The sequence below is a fragment of the Trachypithecus francoisi genome, unplaced genomic scaffold, assembly GCF_009764315.1.
Source record: "Trachypithecus francoisi isolate TF-2019V2 unplaced genomic scaffold, Tfra_2.0 Lachesis_group8, whole genome shotgun sequence".
Classification (NCBI taxonomy): Eukaryota; Metazoa; Chordata; class Mammalia; order Primates; family Cercopithecidae; genus Trachypithecus; species Trachypithecus francoisi.
In genome coordinates, this window is record NW_022681473.1 from 82,789,425 (window position 1) to 82,815,160 (window position 25,736).

A 25,736-nucleotide genomic window follows, 5' to 3' on the forward strand; every position below is an offset into this window, starting at 1 on the left:
TTGAGGACAGAAAGGTGCCAAAAGACTGGAGCCAGTCAAAGATGGTCCCTATTATCAAAGGAGGAAAAGGAGACTTGATTCTAGCAGCACATCGAAGTGCTCGATGTTGATCCACAGGCACACGTGGGAAGGGAATTTTAAACAGATGGTTAACAGATGCTTCTACATGGGCTGCGCAGGGTAGGGAAAAGAGCACGTGCTGCCACGCCAAACTGACTTGGGCGCAAACCCGTGTTCTGTCCCTTTCTGGCTGAGTGGCCTTGCAAATGTTCTTAACGTCTAAGCCTCACCGTCTCCAGCTGCAGAATAGAAATGACTATGCCTACAGGAGTCTTGTGAAAAAGTGACAATCGTAGGTAAATGATCAAGCAGAGGATTGAGCAAAGCAAGCGTGCAATAAGTGCTATCAGTATAACCAAAGAGGCAGCGGCACATAATATTTTAGACCAGGGGTCGGCAAAGTTACTCTGTAAAGGGCACATTTTAGACTGTGTGGGCCATACAGTCTCAGCCTCAACTACTCAACCATGTCTTTGTAGCAGGAAAGCAGCCATAGATAATATGTTATTGCAGCATGGCTGCATTCCAATAAAACTTTATTTACCAAAACAAGCAACCAGATTTTGGCCATGGGCTATAGTTTGCTGATCCCTGGCTTAGAACCAAAACTGCCAGGTTTAAAACAAGGCTCTGCCACTTAAGAATAGTGTGACCTTTGACCCTACAAGGCTCTGCCACTTAAAAATGGTGTGACCTTTAATCAGTTCATAATTCAGTTTCCTTGTCTGTTAAATTGGTATAAAAACAGTACCTGTCTTGTGAGACTGTTGTAACAATTAAAGAAGACCATGCAGGGCTCTACATCTCACAGTGAATGCTTGATGCATCGCAGGCTTTTAATGCTTGTTACCTGTTATCATTATGATTATCCCAACAGCCTGGAGTAGGGAGCCAAAGTTTCCATAACATGAAATTTAGTAGAGACAAATATGAAATCCTGCACTTGTACCCCCAAAAGGAAACCACACACTTACAGATATGGTTATATTATATATTGCTTTTTCTAGGAAAAGACCTAAGTGGTTTAATTCATTCATATCACAGTGCTGTGTGACATGGCTGCTACCCAAAATAAGCATAGTCATCGACTGAAGAAATAGGTGTGAGATTGTCTCTAGGATAACAGAGGGGCTTTGCACATTTCTGAGTAAGTTTAATATGCGATTGTTCTATCCTGGCCATCGTATTTTAAGAAGGAAGCTGGTATATGGGAAAACATCCTGAAAGATGTAAACAATAAAATAAATGAGGACTCATTATATATAATAAATCATCTGAGAGATAATTATATGAATTAGTTTTTCAACCTGGGTTGAGATTTCTCAAATATATTTAAGGATTTTTATACGTATGGCAGTTTTAAAATATAGCCCCCCAAATTATTTGGCCCTCCTCCCATCTAGAGGCAGGATTTATGTACCCACCCCCTAAATCTGGACTCTGAGAATGTGGTGCGAGTGATGCTGTGCCAGTTTTTGAGTCCAGGCCTTAAGAAACTGATGGCTGGCCGGGCGCGGTGGCTCAAGCCTGTAATCCCAGCACTTTGGGAGGCCGAGACGGGCGGATCACGTGGTCAGGAGATCGAGACCATCCTGGCTAACACAGTGAAACCCCGTCTCTACTAAAAATACAAAAACTAGCCGGGCGAGGTGGCGGGCGCCTGTAGTCCCAGCTACTCGGGAGGCTGAGGCAGGAGAATGGCGTAAACCGGGAGGCGGAGCTTGCAGTGAGCTGAGATCTGGCCACTGCACTCCAGTCCGGGCGACAGAGCGAGACTCCGCCTCAAAAAAAAAAAAAAAAAAAAAAAAAAAAGAAACTGATGGCTGCCACTTTCCTTCAGGCCACCTGTTCTTAGAACCCAGCTGAGGTCCCAGCTAATAGCCATCATCAACCAGCAGATATGTCAGATGACTGTAACCCCAGCTACCTATGACTGCAATTGCATGAGAGGCTCCAAGTAAGAACTGCCTCCATTCAGCCCCCAGAACCATGAAGGACAATAAAAAGATTCCAGTTATTTTAAGTTACATAATTTTCTGTTACACAACAGAAAATTGTTACACAACAACAGGTTGCTGGGGCAACATGGAAGAGGAATTTGACTTTTTCTGTATAGCTACAAAGGGTAAAAATAGTCTATAGGAAGCTCCAGGCAGTCTCGGATAGTAAGTACAGGCAGTTAGATTTCTGTTTAATATTAAGAAAAGCTTTGTGAAGTGTTGGTGAGGATATGGAAAAAAGGAATCCCTCGTACACTGTTTTGCCAGTGTAAATTAGGATAACCATAATGGAAAACAGTATGGAGATTCCTCAAAAACTAAAAATAGAACTACTATATGAACCAGCAATCCCACCTCTGGTATATATGCAAAGGAAATGAAATCAGTATATTGAAAAGAAGTCTTGGACAAAGAAACTGTGTGGGGTGGGGGGGAGGTGTATGTGCGTATGTGTGTGTGTGTATATATATATGTGTATATAGATGATGTATATATATGATGGAATACTACTCAGCCATAAAAATCAATGAATTAACAGCATTTGCAGCAACCTGCATGAGACTGAAGACTATTATTCTAAGCAAAGTAACTCAGGAATGGAAAACCAAACTTCGTGTATTCTCACTGATATGTGGGAGCTAAGCTATGAGGATGCAAAGGCATAAGAATGATACAATGGATTTTGAGGACTTGGGGGAAGGTGGGGGAGGGGTAAAAGACTACAAATATAGTGCAGTGTATACTCTTCAGGTGATGGGTGAACCAACATCTCACAAGTCACCATTAAGAACTTAATCTGTAACCAAATACCACCTGTACCCCATAACTTATGGAAATATGATACTGAAAACTGTATTTAAAAAATAAAGACAATATTTTCCTATATAAAAAAAGAAAAGAAGTATGCATTTCCATGCTCATTGCAGCACTATTTACAACACCTAAGATATGGAAACAACATAAGTGTCCATCAACGGATGAATGAGACTATGTTTGTATATATACACAATGGAATACCATTCAGCCTTTGAAAAGAAGGAAATCGGCTGGGCATGGTGGCTCACACCTGTAATCCGAGCACTTTGGGAGGCTGATGCGGGTGGATCACGAGGTCAAGAGATGGAGACCATCCTGGCAAACATGGTGAAACCCCATCTCTACTAAAAATACAAAAAAAAAAAATTAGCTGAGCGTGGTGGCGTGTACTTGTAATCCCAGCTACTCCAGAAGCTGAGGCAGGAGAATCGTTTGAACCTGAGAGGCAGAGGTTGCAGTGAGTGGAGATTGTGACACTGCATTCCAGCCTGGCAACAGAGTAAGACTCCATCTAAAAAAAAGAAAAAAAAAGAAAGAAATCCTGTCATTTGTGATAACATGGATATACTTGAAGAACATTATGTTAACTCAAATAAAAAGATAAATGCCACATGATCTCACAAATATGTGGAATTTAAAAAGTCAAATTTATAAGAGTAGAAAGTAGAATAGTGGTTATTAGAGGTGAAAGAGGAGACAGGAGAGATTGGTAATAGGGAGATGTTGATGATCAAAGGATATGAAATTTCAGTTAGGCAGGAGGACCGAGTTCAAGAGGTCTGTTTTACATCATGGTGATTATACTAATGGTAATAACAATATATTGTATACTTTAAAATTGCTAAGATAGTAGTTTTTTTGTTTTGTTTTGTTTCACTTTGTTTTTGAGGCAGTCTCACTCTGTTACCCAGGCTGGAGTGCAGTGGTATGATCTTGGCTCACTGCAACCACTGCCTCCTGGGTTCAAGTGATTCTCCTGCCTCAGCCTCCTGAGTATCTGAGATTACAGGCACGCGCCACCATGCCCAGCTAATTTTTTGTATTTTTAGTAGAGACAGAGTCTCACCATGTTGGCCAGCCTAGTCTCAAACTCCTGAGCTCAGATGATCCACCTGCTTCAGCCTCCCAAAGTGTGGGGATTACAGGTGTGAGCCACTACACCCTGCCAGAGAGTAGATTTTAAGTGTTCTTACCACAAAAAAAAGTTATGTGAGGTAATGTATATGTTAACCTGTTTTAGCCATTCCACAGTGTATACATATATCAAAACGTCATGTTGTATATCGTAAGTATTTGCAGTTTTTATTTGTCAGTTAAAAAAATTAAGTAGCGCTTTGTGAAAATTGAATCTATCAAACCACAATTGGGCTGCCAAACAAGGCACTGAGTTCCTCTTACCGAATATACCAAAACTGAGGCCATGTGATTGCAGGTCCCAAATATGACAGGATTTAGGTCATGGGGGATTGTGAATTTGGTCAGAATCTGTGTTTGTTGGTTGGTTATGTGGTTGATCTCCCAGTTCGCCTGAAAAAGAGCTTGTTACCTAAAAGGTACTGGATAAATATTGTATTTATTCATTCAACAAATATTTATGGGATGCTTACTACATTCTAGGCACTGTTGTAGATGCTAGGAATATGTTTGAACAAAATAGATGAAAATTCATTCTCTGTGGAGCTCAGGATCTAGTAAAAGCAGATATGTGATAACCATGTAAATGAAATACATAACATATTAGATAATGATAAAGTGTCAAGGACCAATAAAGTAGTTGCCTCTTTTCCTTGGGGGATATGTTCCAAGATCCCCAGTGGATGCCTGAAACTGCAGATAATACCAAACCCTACATATGCTATTTTTTTTCCTATACATACATACCTGTGACAAAGCTTAATTTATAAATTAGGCACAGTAAGAGATCAACGACAATGATGATAGAGAAGAGTTATAACAATATACTGTCATAAAAGTTATGTGATTGATCGCTTTCTCTCTCTGTCTCACAAAATAGCTTATTGTGCTGAACCACAGGTAACTGAAGTTGTGGAAAGCGAATCCAAAGATAGGAGCGGACCACTGTATAAAACAGGGGAGGGGGATATGTAATATCTGAAGAAGGATTTTCCATTATAAATACAGTAGCCTGGAAATAACCATTTGTGGTGAACTAATGGATGAGGAAAATGCTAGAGTTTAACTCTTCGGCTTAAAAATATTGAATATATTCTTAGACACTCTTATAATCACTGGGAACAAGACAGTGGACAAGAGCCAAGATCTCTGCTCTTAGGCAGTTTATATACTTATCTTCTACTTGGGGAAAGGAGACAACAAAAATAAATACATCAGACAATTTCAGTGAGTGAGAAGTGTGCCCTCCCACCAGCTGCTATAACTTCAAAATTCTCAGTGTCTGACCATTTTTGGTCCTACGAAGCTCTTGTTTCTTCCAGGAATAGACTTAAAGACATGTTTCTTCTTGTAACTGTCCTGCCTTCTGGCTCTGCCTGGCATTCACAGACCACTGAACTATTTGTGGCTCTCTTTTTTTTTATGTTTTATTTATTTATGTATTTATGTATTTATTTATTTATTTATTGAGACAGGGTTTTGCTCTTGTCGCCCAGGCTGGAGTGCAATGGCGCAATCTCAGCTCACTGCAACCTCCACCTCCTGGGTTCAACCAATTCTCCTACCTTAGCCTTCTGAGTAGCTGGGATTACAGGCATGCGCCACCACGCCCAGCTAATTTTGTACTTTTAGTAGAGACCAGGTTTCTCCGTGTTGGTCAGGCTAGTCTCAAACTCCCAACCTCAGGTGATCCACCCACCTCGGCCTCCCAAAGTGCTGGGGTTATAGGCGCGAGCCACTGCGCCCAGCCTATTTGTGGCTCCTTTTATTAGGTGGTAGCTGTTATCATTTAAAGAAATTAATCTTTCAGGCTTTGGATTAGTTGCTAGCACCACTAATTATTGGTTGACAATAAGGGCAGAAAATATAGGTGAGGATGGTTCTCTGTTCTTTTGTGAGGTTGTAGCAAAGCAAGAGTACACATGGATCACTTGTAAACAATGCTGCATTTCTTGCATCCTTAATGAGCAATGATGCAGAAGAGGAGATGATAGGGATTTATCTCAGCTCGTTTTGCTTTGGTCTTCACTGCTGCTACTCCTTTCATATGGGCTAATTCCAAGGGGGGTTTCAGGCCTAAAGTATCATGAAGTCTGAAGTCTGAGAATCTGATGGAATGATTGATGATGCCATTGATGATTCCATTAATCCTTGATGATTAATATTCCAGGCACAAATGTGGCAGAGCAGATGAGTGGGTCCAGAGAAATAATGATGAAAATTAAGACTTTGAGGTTAGCAGTGTAGTTCAGTTCAGCAAACATTTATCGAGAGGACACTAGGTTTCAGAAAGGGATGAAGCAGCCAAGGTTCCTGCTTTTGAGTAGCTCACAGTGCACTGAAGGAGCCAGATGTGGGAATAAATCATTTAAGGAGACTGGATGAATGTCCACAAAAGCGAGCACAGTTTGAGGAGTGGCTAAAAATCATTCTGCATCATCTTTTTTTTTTTTTTTTTTTTTTTTGAGCTGGAGTCTCGCTCTATTGCCCAGGCTGGAGTGCAGTGGTGCAATCTTGGCTCACTGCAAGCTCCGCCTCCCGGATTCACGCCGTTCTCCTGCCTCAGCCTCCTGAGTAGCTGGGACTACAGGCACCAGCCACCTCACCCGGCTAATTTTTTGTATTTTTAGTAGAGACGGGGTTTCACCGTGTTAGCCAGGATGGTCTCGATCTCCTGACCTCGTGATCCACCCGCCTCAGCTCCCAAAGTGCTGGGATTACAGGCGTGAGCCACCATGCCCGGCTTGCATAATCTTAATAATCTTTAGATTGGTAGTGTTCTCAGTTATGTAAAGTGGGTATAAACCTCAGAGTGCATGGTTAAAACTGTCCGCCTCTAGCTGACCCCCCATGAGTAGAATCATAGCACTAGAAGCACTTGGGAGATTATATATTCATTTTCATACAGAGGCCCTCAGTGTCTGAATGTTCTTTTCACTTATTGTCATAGGGAAGAGTTGTAGGTAAATGAATTCTTGATTTCATAGAATATTTATTTGTCACTCAGAGCTGTACCAGGTGCCAGAACATAACAATGAATAAGAGACAGTTCTCTTGATCTCAAATTGCTCACAGTCTAGAAGGATTAAATGGAGACCAACAAGCGAATGGACACTTAAAATGCAGGATGATAATTAGTGTCCTAGAACTATGCACATAGTGGTATAGAAACATACTAAGAGCACCTACATAGGTCTGCAGGAGGCGGGGAATGGCTTCACAGGAATGTTTGGATTGAGGCTTCTAGAATGACTCAAGTATATTCCTAGGGAGGGCATTCCATGAAGACAAATGGCTGTGCAAAGGAATGCAGCTATAAGAGCATGGCATGCTCAGGACCTCCCAAGCTCACCATGGAACTGAGCATAGAGGTGGGAAAGGGGCAGACAGTACAGGCTGATCGTCAAGGTCGGCCGGATGCAGAAAGAATCCAGCCAGATCTTTGTCCTCAAGGAGCCCCTGAAGAGTATTACGCAAGTCAGCAACATGACCAGATTTATCACTCTACAACAAAGGCAAAGGCCGAAGGCAGGGAGGCCAGGAGGCTACTGTGGCCATCCAAGCAAGATGCAAGGCGGGCCTGTAATAGAGCAGTGTGGCAGAAGAGATTGGCATGAGGCGAGGGGTGTGTGTGAGATACCTGTTGGTCCCCAAGTTCAATTGGATATAGATAGTTAGACAGAGGGATGCCCAGGATTCTGGTGTGCACCAGTGCGTGAGTAGATTGGGGTGCCATTTATTGAGACAATGGACATAGGAAAAGGAGGAGGATTGAGGGTATTGATTTCAGTTTGTGACTTTTGGGGTGCTAGGATCCAAAAAGTAGATTACTAGTAAATAGTTGAACATGTTGGTTTGGTGATCAGGAAACAGGCTTAGGCACAAGAGCTACACATTGGAGAATTAACAGCATGTAGGTAGTAGATGAAACCATGGGTAAGGAGATGGAGGAATAATTGGCAAAAAGTCAGGAAAGTTTGGAGCTATGTTGTAAAGGGCCCTGCACCATCTCAGAAGGTTTTGCAAGGTGAGACTGCTTTGGCTAAAGAGACTGCTCAAGTAGGACCTGTATTAGAGCCTCATTTATTAAATAAACATGAATGGAGCATGTTCTATGGCTTGACACAGGGGTGAGAGCAGTGAGAAAACAAGCACAGTCTGTCTTTGCCCTTATGCAGTTTATCCACTTAAGTGGAGAATCATGTATTTAATTAATTTCCTCAATGGTAAGTGCTACAAAAGAAAAGCATAGGGTGATTTAACAGTACAGAATGAGGGCGGGAAAGCTGACACTTGGTCTGTGGGGTCAGAGAAGGCAGCCTCAAGGAAGTGACATTTCAGCTGGACTTAAAGGGTGAGTAGGCAAGCTCCAGAGAAAGGATAGGAAAAGAGGACCTGAAGGATGCCCTCATGGCCTGAGGGAGCTGGGTGCTTGCTCTAACATGGTGACAAGTGACCCGCTACGCATAGCACTCCTGAGAGATTCTTCAAGAGCTGTGCAGCTACCACACTTCCCGCCTGTAGGTAGACACCTCAAAGACTTGGGTTTGTAAATCCAAGTCTGCTTCAAAGAGAAGCATTTTATAGCAGCAGCATCCTCTAGTGAGCAGCGAACTGCTGCCAAGAGGGACTCCTTTCCCTGGCAGCCACCTGGCCCTGAAGCAGCTCCAGAACACTGTCTCAGAGCCCATTGCAGGGCATTAATTGACAAGGAGATGATTTTATGCACGATGAAGACATTGAGAGTTGTCTGAATTTGGACAGGCTACTCAAGCAGAAAAGAGAGGCAGAGTAGTTGAGCAGCCAAGAGATCAATGTGTTTGGTCAACACAGGTCACCTGGGAGTGTAACATTTGCATTCACCAGCAGCGGCAGAATGTGCCTCTTCAGAACTGGCATGTCAAGGAATTAGCTCAAGAGTCAACATCCAACCTTGGCACATTTTGGTCCCAATGTGGTTCTTTTGTGAAACACAACAAAGCAATTGAGAAAATAACCTTGGAAGGAAACTTGATTGATTTTTTAAGGAAAGCAAAAACTAATATGAAAATTTATCTTAAGTCTATTAAAGCTATCCTCCTAGGCAGTTTGTAAGAGAAACTAAACTAGATTGCAATTCCATTTTGCAAAAAGCCTTTAATGTGTTTTCCCACATTTTTGGCCTTTGTTTCAGTTATACCTGTCAGGTTGTTTTATTAAGTGAAAAAATAGCAGACCAGCTGCTTTGATTTACTGTTGTTTTTCTCCTATTGATGCTTAGTGCATCATTATGTTCTTTCCAGCCTCCAAACACATATATGAAAGTAATAATCTGTTTCATTCAAGCTAATGATTTAAAGATTAAATATGGGTTCTTCCACTTTTTTTGTTAAACAGAACATTAAGAATTTCCAAAAGTTTAATACGTAGCTTTACCACTTATTAACAATGGTTTGTTTTGAGCCTCTGTTTTCTCATCTGTGAAATGGGAATAAATAAACCTGCTTCACTTACTGAAGAGGATGTTTTGGAAAGTGAATGAGATAATGCATGAAGGAGTGCGTTATAAACTGTGTCACACCATCCACATGTTAGGTATTAATATCATACTGATTATCACTATGACTAATAAGAAAATTATTCACACTAGGATGCAAAGTCTTTTTATATCTTCCATGAAAATTATTTATGTATGTGCTCTTCATTATTCTTTTCTGTCTCAATTTTCACAGGCACGCATAAGAACAGCATCATAGTGACATGGGAAGGGGTGTACATCCCCCTCCCATTTTCCAGAGAGAAATAGAAAAATATTTTGTGATTGTTAAAGACATTGTAATGTACTTAAAATCAGACATCAAACAGTGGAATATATGTCACAGTTTTCCTTTTGTTCAATGACAATGTAAAAATCAAATCTTATGTGGAGATGTGTCTTAGCCTGCTCTGGTTGCTGTAACAAAATACCATAGGCTGGATGACTTAAAGAACAGAAATGTATTGTTCACAATTCTGGAAGCTGGGAAATCTAAAATCAAGACACTAGCAGATTCAGTGTCTAGTGATAGCTTGTTCCTCCTAGATGGTGCCTTCTGGACATGTCCTCATATGGTGGAAGGGACAAGCAAGCCTTCTCAGCCTCTTTCAAAGGGCACTAATCCCATTCATGAGGGTTTGGGATCTAATCGCCACCTAAAGGCCCCACCTCCTAATACTATTGCATTGGAAATTAGGTTTTAACATATAAATTTTGAAGGATCACAAACATTCAGACTACAGCATGAAGACTGGAAAGTCCAAGGTCAACATTCCAGCAGGGCTCATTTTGTGGTGAGGGCTCTCTTCCTGGCTTGCAGACAGCTACCTTCTTCTGTGTGCTCACATGGCAGAGAGAGATAGGATCTCTAGGGTTTCTTCCTCTTTTATAGGGACATTAGTTCTGTCAGATCAGGACTCCATCCTTATAATCTCATTTAACCTTAATAACCACACATGGGTGGTTAGAGCATCAACATGTGAATTTTAAGGGGGACACAATTCAGTCTATAGAAAGATGAAAAAAGAGAGAAGAAAATGAATACTAAAAGAATTTGGATAGGATAGCATTGTCCATACATTAGAAGAAACACCCATGGGTTAATGTGTAATAGCAAGAATAATTTTTCTCCTTTCTGATCACATCATACTCTCTTTTTCAGGTGACTGTGACAGATGGTGGTCCCTCTCCAAAACAGTCAACCATCTGGGTGGTGGTTCAGGTTCTGGATGAAAATGACAACAAGCCCCAGTTCCCAGAAAAGGTCTACCAGATCAAGCTGCCAGAACGTGACCGAAAGAAGAGAGGAGAACCGATTTACAGGGCTTTTGCATTTGACAGAGATGAGGGCCCCAATGCAGAAATCTCCTACAGTATTGTGGATGGGAATGATGACGGAAAATTCTTTATTGACCCTAAAACTGGGATGGTTTCTTCTAGAAAGCAGTTTACAGCAGGGAGTTATGACATCCTAACGGTAAGATCTTCCAAACTCCAGCAGCACGGCGGATGGGGGGAAGTGGTTATGTTCTTATTCGAGTATACTCCTTTGAACAATAAATCTTTAGAGTAAAAAGTGAAACCACACAGCTATGGAAGGGTTCTTTCTGGGAGGCAAGTGCAGGTGAGAACTCTTGCCTGTTTCACTGATATTCTTAAATGACGAGACAATTTCCTTTGGTTGTGTCCTGTCAGCATTTTTCCCCATTCCCAGGCCACAGCCTGTTTCACCACATACTCAACCACTCTTTCTGCAGCCCTACATCATCCTCAAAGTGCTGAACATAGATGTAAACTAAAGGTAGGGGAACAGCAGAGCAACACATCCTACCCACCACTGAACATATCTCTCAACATGTCCCCGTGACTTCCCATAGAAAACAACTTTTGAAATTATCAACAATGAGATAGAGCATGGATATAGCTGTGTAAATTGTGAGACACAAATCACAGTGATGTTTATTCCATCAAAACTGGGAAAACTCATGTATAAAGTGACTGAATTTTTTATTAAATTAGAAAAGTAAAAACAAGCATGAGAACCATCCCATGTGGAAACTTAAAGCTCCTGTATCTACAGTGCCAGTGTGCTCCCCCGACCCCAACCACTTTAGCCAGGTAGCGCCTATTCCAGAAAGGCAGCTGGCATCCTTACAAGCAATGATCATGGTCCAGGGTCCCAACAACTACCAAAAGTTGGCACCGGCTGGGCACGGTGGTTCATGCCTATAGTCCCAGCACTTTGGGAGGCTGAGGCAGGTGGATCACTTAAGGTCAGGAGTTTCAGACCAGCCTGGCCAACATGGTAAAACCCCATCTCTACCAAAAATAAAAAAAAAAATTAGCTGGGCATGGTGGTGCACGCCTGTAATCCCAGCTGCTCAGGAGGCTGAGGCAGGAGAATCACTTGAACCCAGGAGGCAGAGGTTGCAGTGAGCCGAGATCACATCACTGCACTCCAGCCTGGGTGACAGAGCAAAACTCTGTCTCAAAAAAAAAAAAAAGTCAGCACCATCCACCACTCTTCTCTTTGTCTTTATCCTTCCCTGCTAGGTCTGTCCTTTATTATTTTAAACGATGGCCTGAGTCTCTTGATTTCTCCTTTCTTTCCTCTGGTCTAGATGTGGGTTCCTTGCTGTGCTCAGTTATGTGGTCAGAACAGTGGGCAGAGAAAAAAATATAGTAAAACACCAGCTCTGTTTCTACTGTTAGGAGCTCTGATGTGCTATGTGCCATTGCAGGTGTGTGAGACTTGCAGTTTGGGAATCTTTGAGGACTGGATAGATTCAAGTGGATACTGTTGGTGTCCTGCCCAGCTCCCATTCTCAGACTGGTTTATCTGTCCCTCAATTGCTGCAAGTATTGGCTGTCCATGGCTCACAGCTGCCCTTTTCTCCAGAGAGTCATCCTTGGATGACATTCCCAGCCTCCAGTCTAGCAGCCCACAGCCATTGACTGACTGACACCCAGATACAAAAGTCCAATCCCCTTGCCTCAAGTTGGATTCAACTCTGATGCAATTAATGGTTCAGAGCTCCCCATGGGATCCCTCTGGTCAGCCAGGACCACATCCTGATTTAACTCCCACCCTGCCCACCCTGATCTCTATTCCCTTTCACCTGAGAGCACTTCTCCCTAAAAAACCATTTGTACTCAAATGCCTGTCTTAGCTCCTGGGGGAACCTGACTTAAGACATGTATCCTCAAGTTTTCTCACCCCACAGGGATATTCTAGGGCAAAGCGATCATTCATGAACACATAGCATGAGGGTGCTATGCATTGTCACTGTTTGGAAAGGCTGTAGCTATCAGTTATGTTCCTATAAATGTTATTTTTTAAATGTAATACTTGAAAGTCCTTTTAAAATTTATTTTTATTTCTGTTTTGTTTTGGCTTTTGCTTCTTGGAGCTTTTGACCCTCCCATTTGAGTCCAGGGTCCACCTGGACTCTTCACCCTGCCCAGCTGGGTGGGGAGATTTGCTTCCTCAGCCCTTATATCAGCGAATTATGACCACAGAGGAGAGTCATTAGCCCTGTCCTCCCTTCCACGCTGCTTCGGGGGACTGTGCTATCGAGAGAGTTCTCTGTTACCTTTCTGCAGATGGCAAAACTGAAGGACCTCAAGGCAGCTAGCTCCAGGCTGCCCCCTTTCCCAGCCCATTCTATCTTGCTCCTGGGATCCTGTGCTGCTATCAATCACAAAGAGCAGAAGGAAGGAGCTGAGAAACACAACCACACACTGCAAAACACAACCACACACACACACACACACACACACACACTTCTGCACATATCATTCACACATATATAAGGTTTCACAATGCACTTTCTTCCCTTTCACATATCACCACCAGAGGTGAGGCTCAGGATCATGCTATCAGGAATCAAATTAGCTATTTCTATTCATGTGACTATTATTCAGGGCCACAAATCACCACAAACTGTAAGTGCAGCATTTGTCTTTCAAGATCTCCATATCTGTAATGTTGATGGTGGTCCAGAGAGCCTCTGGCAAACATGGTGCAAGGTCTACACATGGCTGGGTTGTTCCCCTCCATTCCAAAGTCTTTTCTCCCCAGAACTCTGCTCGTTTCTTCCCCTTTCTGACACTGTGTTGAAGATGGACTCTTGGCCCAGCAACATGAGTGACAGATCCAAACTCTACAACAATCGGAGGTCTGAGACATCTTTCTGTTCTCTCCCTGTGTGAGTAGATAAAGGCAGTGGACAATGGGCGCCCACAGAAATCCTCCACGGCTCGCCTCCACATTGAATGGATTAAGAAACCACCCCCTTCGCCTATACCATTGACCTTCGATGAGCCGTTTTATAACTTCACAGTCATGGAAAGTGATAGAGTGACTGAAATTGTAGGGGTGGTGTCTGTGCAGCCAGCTAACACCCCTCTGTGGTTTGACATAGTTGGTAAGTTCGTGTCTTACAGAGCAGTATCGTGCAATGTAATAATTGACTGAAGCAACTAGCAAAAAAAAAAAAGAAAAAGAAAAAAGAAAGAAAGAAAGCAAAAAACTAACAATCAGTGCCAAGATTAAAAGATATATAGTGCTGGAATGCAAAAGAGCCAGTAAAATGAATAATCGACCTGTGCTTTCGTTCCAACTCTGTAGCTAAGCTGAACCGAAAGTGCTCTCTGGCTGGATTTCCCATAGTACGTTATTTACTGCGATCTTAATGTCTTTCTGTGTGTCATTTAAATTCTATTGTCACACTTGGCTAATCTCATTTCTAAATGTATTGATGGTACTAGACTTGCTGTCCTTCATTTCTCTCTTTTTCTTCACCTTTTTTCTGCATTCTGTTCTTTTTTTTTTTCTGCTCCCGACTGCCCTGCTTCAAGGTGGCAAGCATGCTCGAGAGATGTTCTATATTCTACAGACAGCTTGTGGGCAGAACTGTTCAACAGAAGGTACCCTTAGTGCAAACACATTTGCTAAAATACAGCTATCCAATCTGCCTTTTACGGTTTTTTTTTTAAGCAAATTGAATTACATCTTTCATAACTGCCTGTGACAGGCTGAAGTGCAGCCCACAGATTTCATATATGCCTCTAACAGCTATTGCGTTACTCGTATCCAATGACTTCCTTTGTTCGAGTTTGATAGGGTTTGGATTTGGGGGGGGTTTGTTTTGATTTTTGTTTCTTTGCTTTTGAGGTATGTGGGCTTTTTGTTGTTTTGTTTTTATCTTTTTGTAGGTTGGTTTATTTAACTGGGCCTTTTCCAATTGAAAAAGAAATTAAAATGTATTCCAGTCCCTCTGTTTTGCAGCGGTAGTACCATTCATACACCAATAGCCCCGTCAGGAGAGTCCCCTGGCTGTCGTCCACAAAAGGAAGGGCAGGAAATGGAACCTAGATATATAGCCAGTCAGCCTCCCCCGCAAGCCGAATAGAGGAAGCAGATGGAAGCATGCAGGATAGACCCTGGGAGCCAACCTTTAAATTCCTTGAAAGAAAGCAAGCAAGCACGCCAGGCTGCAAAAGGAAAGGGCAAAACAGCACTATGGCCCTTGACAAACCAGCAGGGAGAGGCACTGGAGAGGAAATGAGTGCCGAGGACCAGGAAACAAAACAGGCTGTTGCTAAAACAGAGGGGAGAGTGTGTGTCGCCCAATCCGACACTGCCTTGAGCTAAAGCTGACTTCCCACGCTTCTCAGTGGGAGGCAGGGGATCCAGGAGAGAGTTGGTCTGGGGGAATCATTTCCTTCCCCATGTCACTGCCTGGATAGGATGGGCAGGAACATGCCTCTCTCCCTAGGAATTGCTGTGCTTGGGATAAGCATTTAGAAAGTTCCACAACGGTTTTAACAAGGCACAGAAAAAGAATGCCCCATGGCCCGCAATCAAACCTCTGTAGAGAGTCCTCTGAACTTCCAAAAAGTAAAGAGCTGTTTTCTACATGTTTCATTTGATGGAATGACGGTGGAACGTTTTCGTGTTACTTACTTGGTATTAATCATGCCATCCTGTACACAGCCATCCTCACACCAAGCTTTCACTTCTCTCTTCATTCCTACTCAACATATTTGAAATGAAACTTCTTCTGATCCATGAAAGGGGTCTCCACTTCTTTATCTTCTCAGTAATTTTCAGCTCATAAGATATTATCTGAGGCAGTTTCTTCTTTCTTGGCACAACAAAGGGTTGCACATAGTCATGGTCTGGTTGTCTGTACAGTCACCTTTAATGATTTCTTCACTTCCACCCCCAATCAGAGTCACAGAAAGTGCAATTCAGAGCCGGGCGCGATGGCTCAAGCCTGTAATCCCAGCACTTTGGGAGGCCGAGACGGGCGGATCACGAGTTCAGGAGATCAAGACCATCCTGGCTAACACGGTGAAACCCCGTCTCTACTAAAAAAATACAAAAAAAAACTAGCCGGGCGAGGTGGCGGGCGCCTGTAGTCCCAGCTACTCGGGAGGCGGAGGCAGGAGAATGGCGTAAACTCGGGAGGCGGAGCTTGCAGTGAGCTGAGATCCGGCCACTGCACTCCAGCCCGGGCGACAGAGCAAGACTCCGTCTCAAAAAACAAAAAAAAAAGTGCAATTAAGTTCTAACACGTGCCACTAGTGCCAGGTTTCCAGAGACATGTGCAATAGTGATTGCTAGCCGGGCACAGTGGCTCACTCCTGTAATTTCAGCACTTTGGGAGGCTGAGGTGGGCGGATCACTTGAGGTCAGGAGTTCAAGACCAGCCTGTCCAACATGGCAGAACCCTGTCTCTACTAAAAATACAAAAATTAGCTGGACGTGATGGCGGACGCCTGTAATCCCAGCTACTAGGAGGCTGAGGCAGGAGAATTGCTTTAACCCGGGAGGCGGAGGTTGCAGTGAGCTGAGATTGCATCACTGTACTCCAGCAGCCTGGGCAACAGAGCAAGACTCTGTCTCAAAAAAAAAAAAAAAGTAAAAGAAAAAAAAGTGATTTCTTTTAAATAACCTAAAGGAGAGTGCAGCAGAAACCAAATAGGCAACAGAATGTCTAGTGTGCTGTCCTGAGATGAGATGAGTTGCCCTTTCTCATCAGCCACTGATTTTTCTCCTTCCTCCTTGGACACTCCAGTTTCCAAGCACCTCTATAGCCGGACAGTGTCACATGTCTCCCTGGCATGATCCGTGCACGCAACCTGCTGACCCGTGGTACATCCCACCTACCACCTCTGTGCCCCGGGATGCCCTCACTTGTATTCAGCTTTTGAAATCCTACTGGCATGCCTTTCTGTAATGGTCAGTCTCACCAGCTGCTTGACCCTAGTTATCCAGGTCAGGTTTGCAACTCTTCATCATTCCTGCATGTGTGTGTGTATGACTGTCTGTAGGTAAGCATGCCTAGCAGTACTGCATGTAACCTGATTTGCAAGTTTCTCATGTCAGCATGATGAGTGTTGCTGTATTTTTTCATTTGTGCTTATCCTGTCTCCACTCTTAACCCCTATGGTTAAGGCCCATGTGTCCTCATTCCTTCCTCCTGCCAATACCTCTGTTGCTACCAACCCAGGATAAGTGGAATAAACTATGGTGAGTGATGGAGATACCCCAGGCAGCCACTATGCTAACCCTACTGATGCCTCCTGGAACCTACTCAGAGTCAGTGTGACCTTCCACTGTGCTACTGGCCATGGCAACCTACGCACCTTTGACAAAATAGAAACATCACTCGTCTAAGAAGAGAGAGGCAGTTTACAGATGAGAGCCCTCCTTGGAAGGAGTCCCTTTAAGCTACCTTAAATATAAGAGTCTGTCATCAAGAACATGGCATCAGTTTTCATGTTTCTTCATTGGTGTATTTCTAAATGCTATGCTCTTCCTAGAGGCTCCCTTCAGTTTCAGGGCACTTGTAAGTCTCTGAATGAGGACCTACAGGGTTGTCCCTCTGGTCTGGATGCTTCCATCACAGAGATTTCGCTGTAAATTGGGTAACATCTAGCCAAGCTTCTTTTCCAAATTGAACTTACTGGGCCAGATGCCCAAACAGAACATGATTTTATTTCCATCCCCACATCCAGCCAACAACATCTTGAAACACCAAATCTTTATTTCAGCACAGAAGTAAAATCCTTTTCCCAGGTGCTGGTTGCTTCAGTATCGATACGGTCCGCGTTCCACCAAATCCTCCTTTTGAAAATCTTTCTAATCCATCAGAGTCATTTTTTGTCAATCTGCTGACAACATCTTTCCCCCTCTCTAAATACCTATTGTTTCCTTTATCATATTCAGATGTTTTATTCTCGCTCTCAAGATTTCTTGCTTATTTATCTTAGGCCATGGAAACTCTCATCTCTTTGTTCCCTTCCTCCTTACCTAAGCATCTTTTTTGGCCAAGCTAACATACAGGGGAAAGAGGGAACATTGCGCCTCAATGCTTAAGAAACATAGCAGTGAATGCCTGGAATAGGCACTAGGTACGTAATGTCAGCATAGATCTGAAATGAGGTCTCAGGTATAAGTATAGGCCTTGCCGAGGTAAATACTCTATGACTCTTCCAAGGGAGTGAGGATTTGGTTCCATTTTAGACCTAATGCATGCAGACACCTAAAGAGACACTGAGTTACAGAGAAGACATCATCTTGGCATGGCACTTACAGCTTACAAATGCTATAACTAATAAATTCTCATTAAGTGAGCAGAAATAGTGTTTCAGCATGCTTTTCCCCTGAGAGTAAAGTCGCCTCATTTCTGCATTTCCAAATCAACCCAAATCTTGCTTAACTGCATGTCTTTGCCTCCCACCATGATATGAATTCACAAAAATGGGGTAGCGAGCAAGGTTTTGTTACCAAGCCTGGACCCTTGCATAGAGGATCTGTCACACACTTTCTTGTGCCTCCAAGGAGACCACTGCTTACAATGTTATGCAGTGAGACTTTTCAGCTTCCAGAAACAGAAGCCCTACTTGTAACTGAGTTAAGAAAGCTGTAATTAAAAGGAAACATAATAAAGTTCAGCTGTTCTGCGTTTAAACAGCCCAACGCACAGCATGTTCCTTCTCTGTGTTAAAAGGGAAAGAAACTGAAGGGAACACAAATAACCCATAATCCTTTGTGGCTTTATCACATATCTTCACACTTCTCAGGGGACTAGGATTTCAACTCCACAGCTCCTTGATTTACAGACTCTCTAATGTGCATGCAATCTGGTTCACAGTTCAGTCCCTGTATCTTTATTCTGTTGGCAAATATTGGAATAGAGAAGGCCACCTTTATTACGCACCTCAGACAGTTCCTCTTTACTTGCAGATGGATGGGGGGTGCTGTCACCCATTTTTTAGCTTTTCACCTGACTTAGGTTACAAAAACAGTTTTCTTTGTAAATCGTAAGCACCTAAAATATCTTTCTTTATCTCGCCTACTGTAAGGCTGCTCTTTGAAAATGATTCTCCGTTGGTAAGTGATAGCACATAGTTCCAACTCAAGTTGAAATGTCTTTCTGTGTTGCAGGAAGGCTGCTTTTACCCTTCATTTGTCATAGGTTCCTTCAGACTTTGGGCTCCAGGCTGCTGCTGTGTCATAAGCTTTTGCCTGTCTTTATTGAACCTTGTCCCCAGCGGAGCCATCGCCATTTAGAGATGAATCAAGTAGGCCAGTTGAAGTCTCTGGTAGCACTAGTAGAGCCTTGTTCTTCAGCTAGAGCTTGGAAACCTCTGGGTCTTCCCTAATCAGGTGGCTGTATTTCTCTAACAAAAGACTCTTACCCAGTGATATGGAGAGAAACCATGTTCATGTGTTATTTCTATTACAGCTGTTCCTGCATCAGGGTGACCCTTGCTCCAAGTTATTCAACTGATATCAAACACTTCATTTCCCCTATTCTGCCCCTTTTCCCTAATTTGATCCCAAATAAGCCTCTCATTTTTCCATAGCAACAGTCTGGTCCATAGGAGCACATCTGAAGAAACTTCAGAAAAATAAGAAGAAGCCTAGAAACACTTTATATACTATTAATGGTTTTAAGAAAATGAATTTTAAACTCGATTCTAGAAGGGATTTTCTTTCCGACCACTTTTTCCTGACCTCCACCTGGTGTCCCCTATCTCCCAAGTAAATATCCTTTTCAGCCAGGTACTGTGCTTGCTTTCATTTCAAGGCAGAAAATTAGGGGAAAATGGTAATTAGTGTTTAGTATTTTCAAGATCAAACCATAACTGGTGTTTAGCATTTTTTCTTAATTTCAGTGTACATGCTAAACCTGAATCAACAGCTTGTGCACAACTCCCTGAATTCATTGAGAGTCGGCAGCTCCCTGTTCTGGAAGCTGCTCACATAACACCTCCCCCTTGGTGACAACTAGATGTGGGTTGGTATTTTTATAATTACGCATGGAGTGGAATAGAATCATATGCTAGGGGAGGTACCTGGAAGCTTCTCTAAAGGGGAAGCTGTGTGATTCTCACCACTGGGTGTCTTTATGAAGGGACAGGGGTGCTTCGTACCCTTCTTTAAAGAAAAACTAGAGTGAATCATGGCCCAGCTCCAATGCCCAGCACATTTAAGCAGTAGCTGCTGGCTCAAAATATTTCCACTTATGTCCCATCTTTAAAGCCTTTTAGGACATTCCTACTTGGGATGTTTAACTTTAGAATCTAATAGAAATCCAGTGTGCCTCATCTGCTCTTTGTTTACTCTATTACACCTGTCTTGACCGAAAATGGTCAAAGAGATATGTCCCTAATGTGAATTATCTGTTATGTGGGCTGTTCACAACCTTGCTTTTAACCATCTCTGCCGCACACCCCTGCAGCAATGCTCAGGCTGTGACTTTTCTAATTTCCCACTTTGTTGAAACTCAGACCAGCTCTGCAGTGTCCTCCCTCCTCCCCACCTTTTGTTGAGCCTAACGCTGCTGCACCAAACACACTCTGGCTTTGCATGTTCTGTTACTGGCTCTGAGGAAGCACACCTTGTTTAAGTGGAATGCTGCTAGCAAAAATGGACTCCTTGCCTTTGATATTCTCACTCTGGACGATTTGGATATGGTTTCCTATGAAAATGAAATCACTTTCAGGCTAAAAGGGAGCCTGAAAAATGAGACCTGGGGGAGAGATATAGAGTCGTTTATGAAATGGGATGCTTAAGTGGTAGGTTATTAAATTGTGTGAGGGTTGATGGTAAACTGCTGGTCTAGATTCTGTGTCCCTTGTCAGAAATTCATTTTAAAACTCACGGAAGATTTTGTTTTACATTAAATCTTAGTCTAACTAGGAACAAATGTCCTGGAAATGAGTGTCCGAGGCTGCTAACTATATTGGTAAACTGAGAGACATAGTTTGTAGGCTCTCCCTCAAGTGCTCTTGGCTCTGCTTTTCTAATGGTCTATCTCCCCTGTCCCTTTAGAGGTTTCTGTTCTAAAGAATTTGAGGGAGATACACACATACACATACACACACAAATACATATATGAACACACACAGGAAGAGAGAAAACTGTAAAAAAAAAAAAAAAAAACCATAAAATTAGCCAAAAATGTTATTTGATATGAAAAACGACTAAGAAAAAGCACACACTCTATATGCCATATGTAAATGTTATGCCACTAAGCGCATGAGATGATTATGTATTTTTGTACAGGGCCCTGGGGAAAATGTGAGTCAAAGTCAGTGAAAGAGAGCAAATTGGACTGCCCCATTTAAACAGTAACTCAAACTCAAACTATGCTTGCTGGTTCTCTAAAGTTTATTTTTAATCATCTTTAAACTGGAGCAAACTGAAGTTTTATAATTTGCATAATCTTTATTTTGACTTGACTCACACATTTTCACATTTAAAAATAATCAACATTAGAGGATGACTCCTTCCCCCACCTCCAAATAATATCATGGCCCTAAGATTTAAGAAAGTTAACATTTTGGTAAAGAAAACATTCTAAATGGGATTTAAAATGGGATTTAATACCCACTAGAAACAACCTGAGAAGTTGCATTCTCATCTTTCCTTCCATACAGGACTTATGAGGCAATTTTATGGCCTTTCTTTGAAAGTTTCCATGGCAAATTTTTTCTCAGAATGTACTGCTTAATAGCAAATGATCATGTTGTTGTTTTTTTTTTTCTCGTGTTCATGAAGATGGTTTTTCAGGACACTCAAATCAGACTTCCATTTTGTTTCATGTTGTTATCAACATGAAACATTCCCTTTGAATAAGAAATGGTAATGACCTAAGGCTTCCTTCCCTTTTCAGCCTAGACTCCCCCCTCTCTCCTTATCCTAACTTCAAACAATTTTTTTTGGAGTTAATATTTAGTGCTCCTCATCAAATCAATTAAAGATATTAATTGGAAGATGAGTCTCTTTTTAGATGAAGTTTTTAAAAAAGTATATAATCTCCAAGCAATTCTCTGATACTCTCATATCGCCATAACTTTAATTAAATGTCAAGGGCAATTATATTCTCTCTTGCAATTAAATATTCTTAAGTGTATATGATAGCGGCAAGTAATAAGTATTTGAAATATATATATGGCCAGGTTTTTTTTTAAGTAAACCATATTATTTATTTCATGTCATTGTATATCAGATTCTAGTAATTCAGGTAAAATTCTCCTTCCCTTTACTCACTATTCATAATTGTTATATAAAAGTAATATGTTGTATTGTTTGTTGATCAGCAAAATGAAATGCAAAGAATGTGGAATGTAAAAATAAACCAAAGTTAGTTTTCTAAAATATGAAATTCAATAAATACATTGCCCTATATGCTGTAGTTAAATAAAATTACTGTCTGAGAACAAAATCAACACCATGAAAGTTCAGGCCAGAAGAAGCAGAGCTTGTGAACATACACTCATGCTTAATTAAAATTGTTCCAACATTCATACCATTATTTTTCTCCCCCTCAAAAAAAACATTTCATTTTGGGAAGATCATAAACCACACTTTGGTTGCCAGAGGTGGAAACATCAGCAGTGATTTCAACAATGGCAGTGTTGTCTTAAGCACATCACTCACAGACTGTGAGTTACATGTGGCCAGGGGGTTGAGGGGAAGGTAAAGTTTTCTAAACTTTCATGTAAATTGTTTTGTAATTTGGTGTCATATAAGCTGATGTTTTCTTCTGCTTCTTTCCCAATTTTATTTTGTGACTCTCCCTAGGCTTTCTGCCTTTTTAGGAGAAAAATAATTTATACTACCAAGATGGCAACATAAGTATTTCTATAAATATCCCAGCTCGCAGATATAGAATTTTTAATAAGAAAATTTTTTTGCTTTTTTTTTACTGTTTAGAATTCGTAATTTTATTTCTGACATTTAATTAAGGGAATCTGAATTCTAGCAGCCAAATGTTTACCATCAATCCTGGAATAGATTTTAAATGTGTACCCATTCTATTAATAATAATTGGACTATTTATTTACTTAGAATTTAACCTACTTTGGAAAAAAAAAGATCTACAAATTTCTAATGGTGAAGCCACAAGAGGTTGAAGGGCCTTTAGGTTTCTAAATATTTAATGGGGTCAGTTTATGCTTCACTACTCTAACATTTACTGCTGAGGTTTTTCTTTGCAATATATTCCTTTTTCGTGACATTTGTTATGCATTGTAGAGGCTGTGTTTTGAACTATAAATCAAGTTAGAAAATAACAGGTCCCATTTAAGATGTACAAAATTGAGCCACAGGGATGCCTATCAAAAGAATATTTCTGTATAAGAGCTCCCTTTAAAGATATATGATATAATACATGTAATAAGTTCTCAGATTTGCTAATTTCATGTTTCTGTGAAATCATCAGGGGGGAATTTTGACAGCGCTTTTGACGCAGAGAAGGGTGTTGGGACAATTGTCATCGCAAAACCTTTGGACGCAGAGCAGAGGTCCATCTATAATATGAGTGTGGAAGTCACTGATGGGACAAATGTTGCTGTCACTCAGGTGAGATGTTAAATTACTGAATAGCAGGAATGCTGAAATAGCTGCCAAAGTCAGGGGTGCAAGCAATGAAAAAAAAATGTAATGGAAGTCGTAAATTATGTCCATGGTTTTCTAGTGTTTACAAAAACTATTTTCAAGAGCAATTAAGAAAAGGGATGATATCATAGGACTTAGCTGCTGCTTTCAAGAAGTTGTGATTGATCATGCATGGAAAAGGGATGCGTGTTTGTTTCCTGATCATCTACTGTAGATTTATCTGTTTGACAATAAAGTCAACTTTCCTTGAATTTACAAAGAGGAGGACATCTATTTTACTTGAGTTAACACACCATGTTATTCTTTACCTCCTCTTTTTTTTTTTAAGTCACAGAAAGTTATAGCTAAAGAATACCTAAGAGTCCAAATTCATTTATAGACTTAGATAAGCTAAGTAATGTATCCAAGGTCATGCAGCCTTAGTAAAGAAAAAGTACTGGGATCTAGATGTCCTGACTCTCTTCTGCCATTCTAGCCTCTTTATCCTTGCTGTCTGTATAGTAGAACCCCTTGGTTGTGGTGAGAGGTTAAAAACACCAGTGGCTGGACCCCAGCCACAGAAATCCTATGTAATTCTGATATGCAGCCAGGGTTGAGGACCACTCCTCATACTTTGCAACTTGAGCACATGTGAAAGGACATTGAGAGCAGGAGGAAAAGAAAATCTTTGGGCTTCTCATGTGGCTCAGTAAATCTTTCTGAGACTAGCACAATGTTACATATCAATATGAGGCAGACTTGTACTAAATATGAGAAGATTTTGTTGTCTTATTTTTTAGCACCAGATACCTAGGCCAGTTATGGCAGAGAGCTGGCACATATGCATATGCTGTAACCCCTCTCTTAGTCCCTGCTGAGCTCTGAGGTTCCTCTAACCCCAGAAGGCATCACTAATTCATCAAGGCCCATTTTTCTGCTGAGCCCAGATGTGTCCTTAGAATCTTTCTGAACACAATGCTTCAGGTGGTGAAGATGAAATTTTTGCCAACCCTGAAGCAAGCATTGATTCATCTTAAATATGATGTAAGCATTTGCAACTATGTTGTTTTAAAAAGAAGAGAGGATGAATATTTCATGTGTTTGCCTAGCCAGCTGCCTCTTAGTTTGAGACTATTTGAAAAATATAATGAAACTCTTTCCTTTGAATCTATGTATAATCAAAGAATGGTAGAATTTGAAGAAAACGATAGGGTTCATTTTAGTACAACTCCTTTACTTTTCATTTGAATAAACTAAAACCTTAGACAGGAGAAGTGACTTGCACATAATACAGCAGCCAGTGTGAAACAATTTCTGATCCTCCAACCTGTGTCCTGTCCCAGTAACTAGGATGATCATATGACCCTGTTTGCCTTAAAAAGCCCCATTTATGTCTGTGGCATTGGCGTAATTATTCTCCTTCCCTTAACTGACTTTTCATAGTTGTTATATAAAAGTAATATATTGTTCATTGATCAGCAAAATGAAATGCAAAGAATGTAGAATGTAAAAATAAACCAAAATTAGTTTTCTAAAATATGAAATTCAATAAATACAGCCACAGAAGTCCTATGTGATTCTGACATGCAGCCAGGGTCAAGGACCCCATTCACTCTCAAAATTGCCCCATTTGGGACGATAAATTATATAGTCACCCTTTCGAAAACCATACTGTTCCAGGGTATTTTCAAGGCTAAAATATAGACACGTGGAAAGGACCCATGGCTGGGGTGTTATGAGAACCACACAGTCCAAAAGCACGCCCCCGAAGACTAATACAAAACAACCCACCTGCTGTATTGCTGTCTTAAGTGTTAATTCATTTTAAATGGGAATTGAAGTTTTAAAAATTAGCCTTGTCTTAGCGTATTCAACCTTGACTTTTTAGTGCCACTTAAAAACATAAGACATATTTGAGTAAAATACAAATAAAGCATGAAACCATATTCATTTCCAGACTTTTCTCCAGAGTTTCATACCAGTTGAATTAAATGGTATTCAGTATGCCCAGAATACCATTATGGATATTTTAAAAATTGAATATTTTTGGAACAAGTGAATGAATAGTAGATACATATTCAGCAGAGTCTACGCAGCAGATATGCTGGATCTCCAAAGCACAAAACTAATTCATGTTAACAACAACAAAAATTATCAATGATACTTTTACTTTAGAATTTTATTAGAACCAGATGAGAAATCATTTAACAGCATTTGTTCCACAAATATCTTTAGAGTTCTTACCATGGGCTAGGAGCAGTTCTAGATGCTAAGTACTAAGGTCACAGTGATTCAGAGTTTTAAATCC

At 41.3% G+C, this 25,736-nt stretch overlaps 1 protein-coding gene across 2 annotated transcripts in view; it reads left to right on the forward strand.

Moving 5' to 3' along the window:
• Nucleotides 1–25,736, forward strand: part of FAT3 (FAT atypical cadherin 3) — a 717,192-nt gene that overhangs the window by 572,996 nt on the left and 118,460 nt on the right. For both annotated transcript variants that reach the window (XM_033205378.1, XM_033205380.1), the window contains exons 5-7: nucleotides 10,688–11,002; nucleotides 13,742–13,952; nucleotides 23,274–23,413. In XM_033205378.1, the coding sequence (XP_033061269.1) occupies nucleotides 10,688–11,002; nucleotides 13,742–13,952; nucleotides 23,274–23,413 (666 nt within the window). The remainder of the gene's footprint in view (nucleotides 1–10,687; nucleotides 11,003–13,741; nucleotides 13,953–23,273; nucleotides 23,414–25,736) is intronic.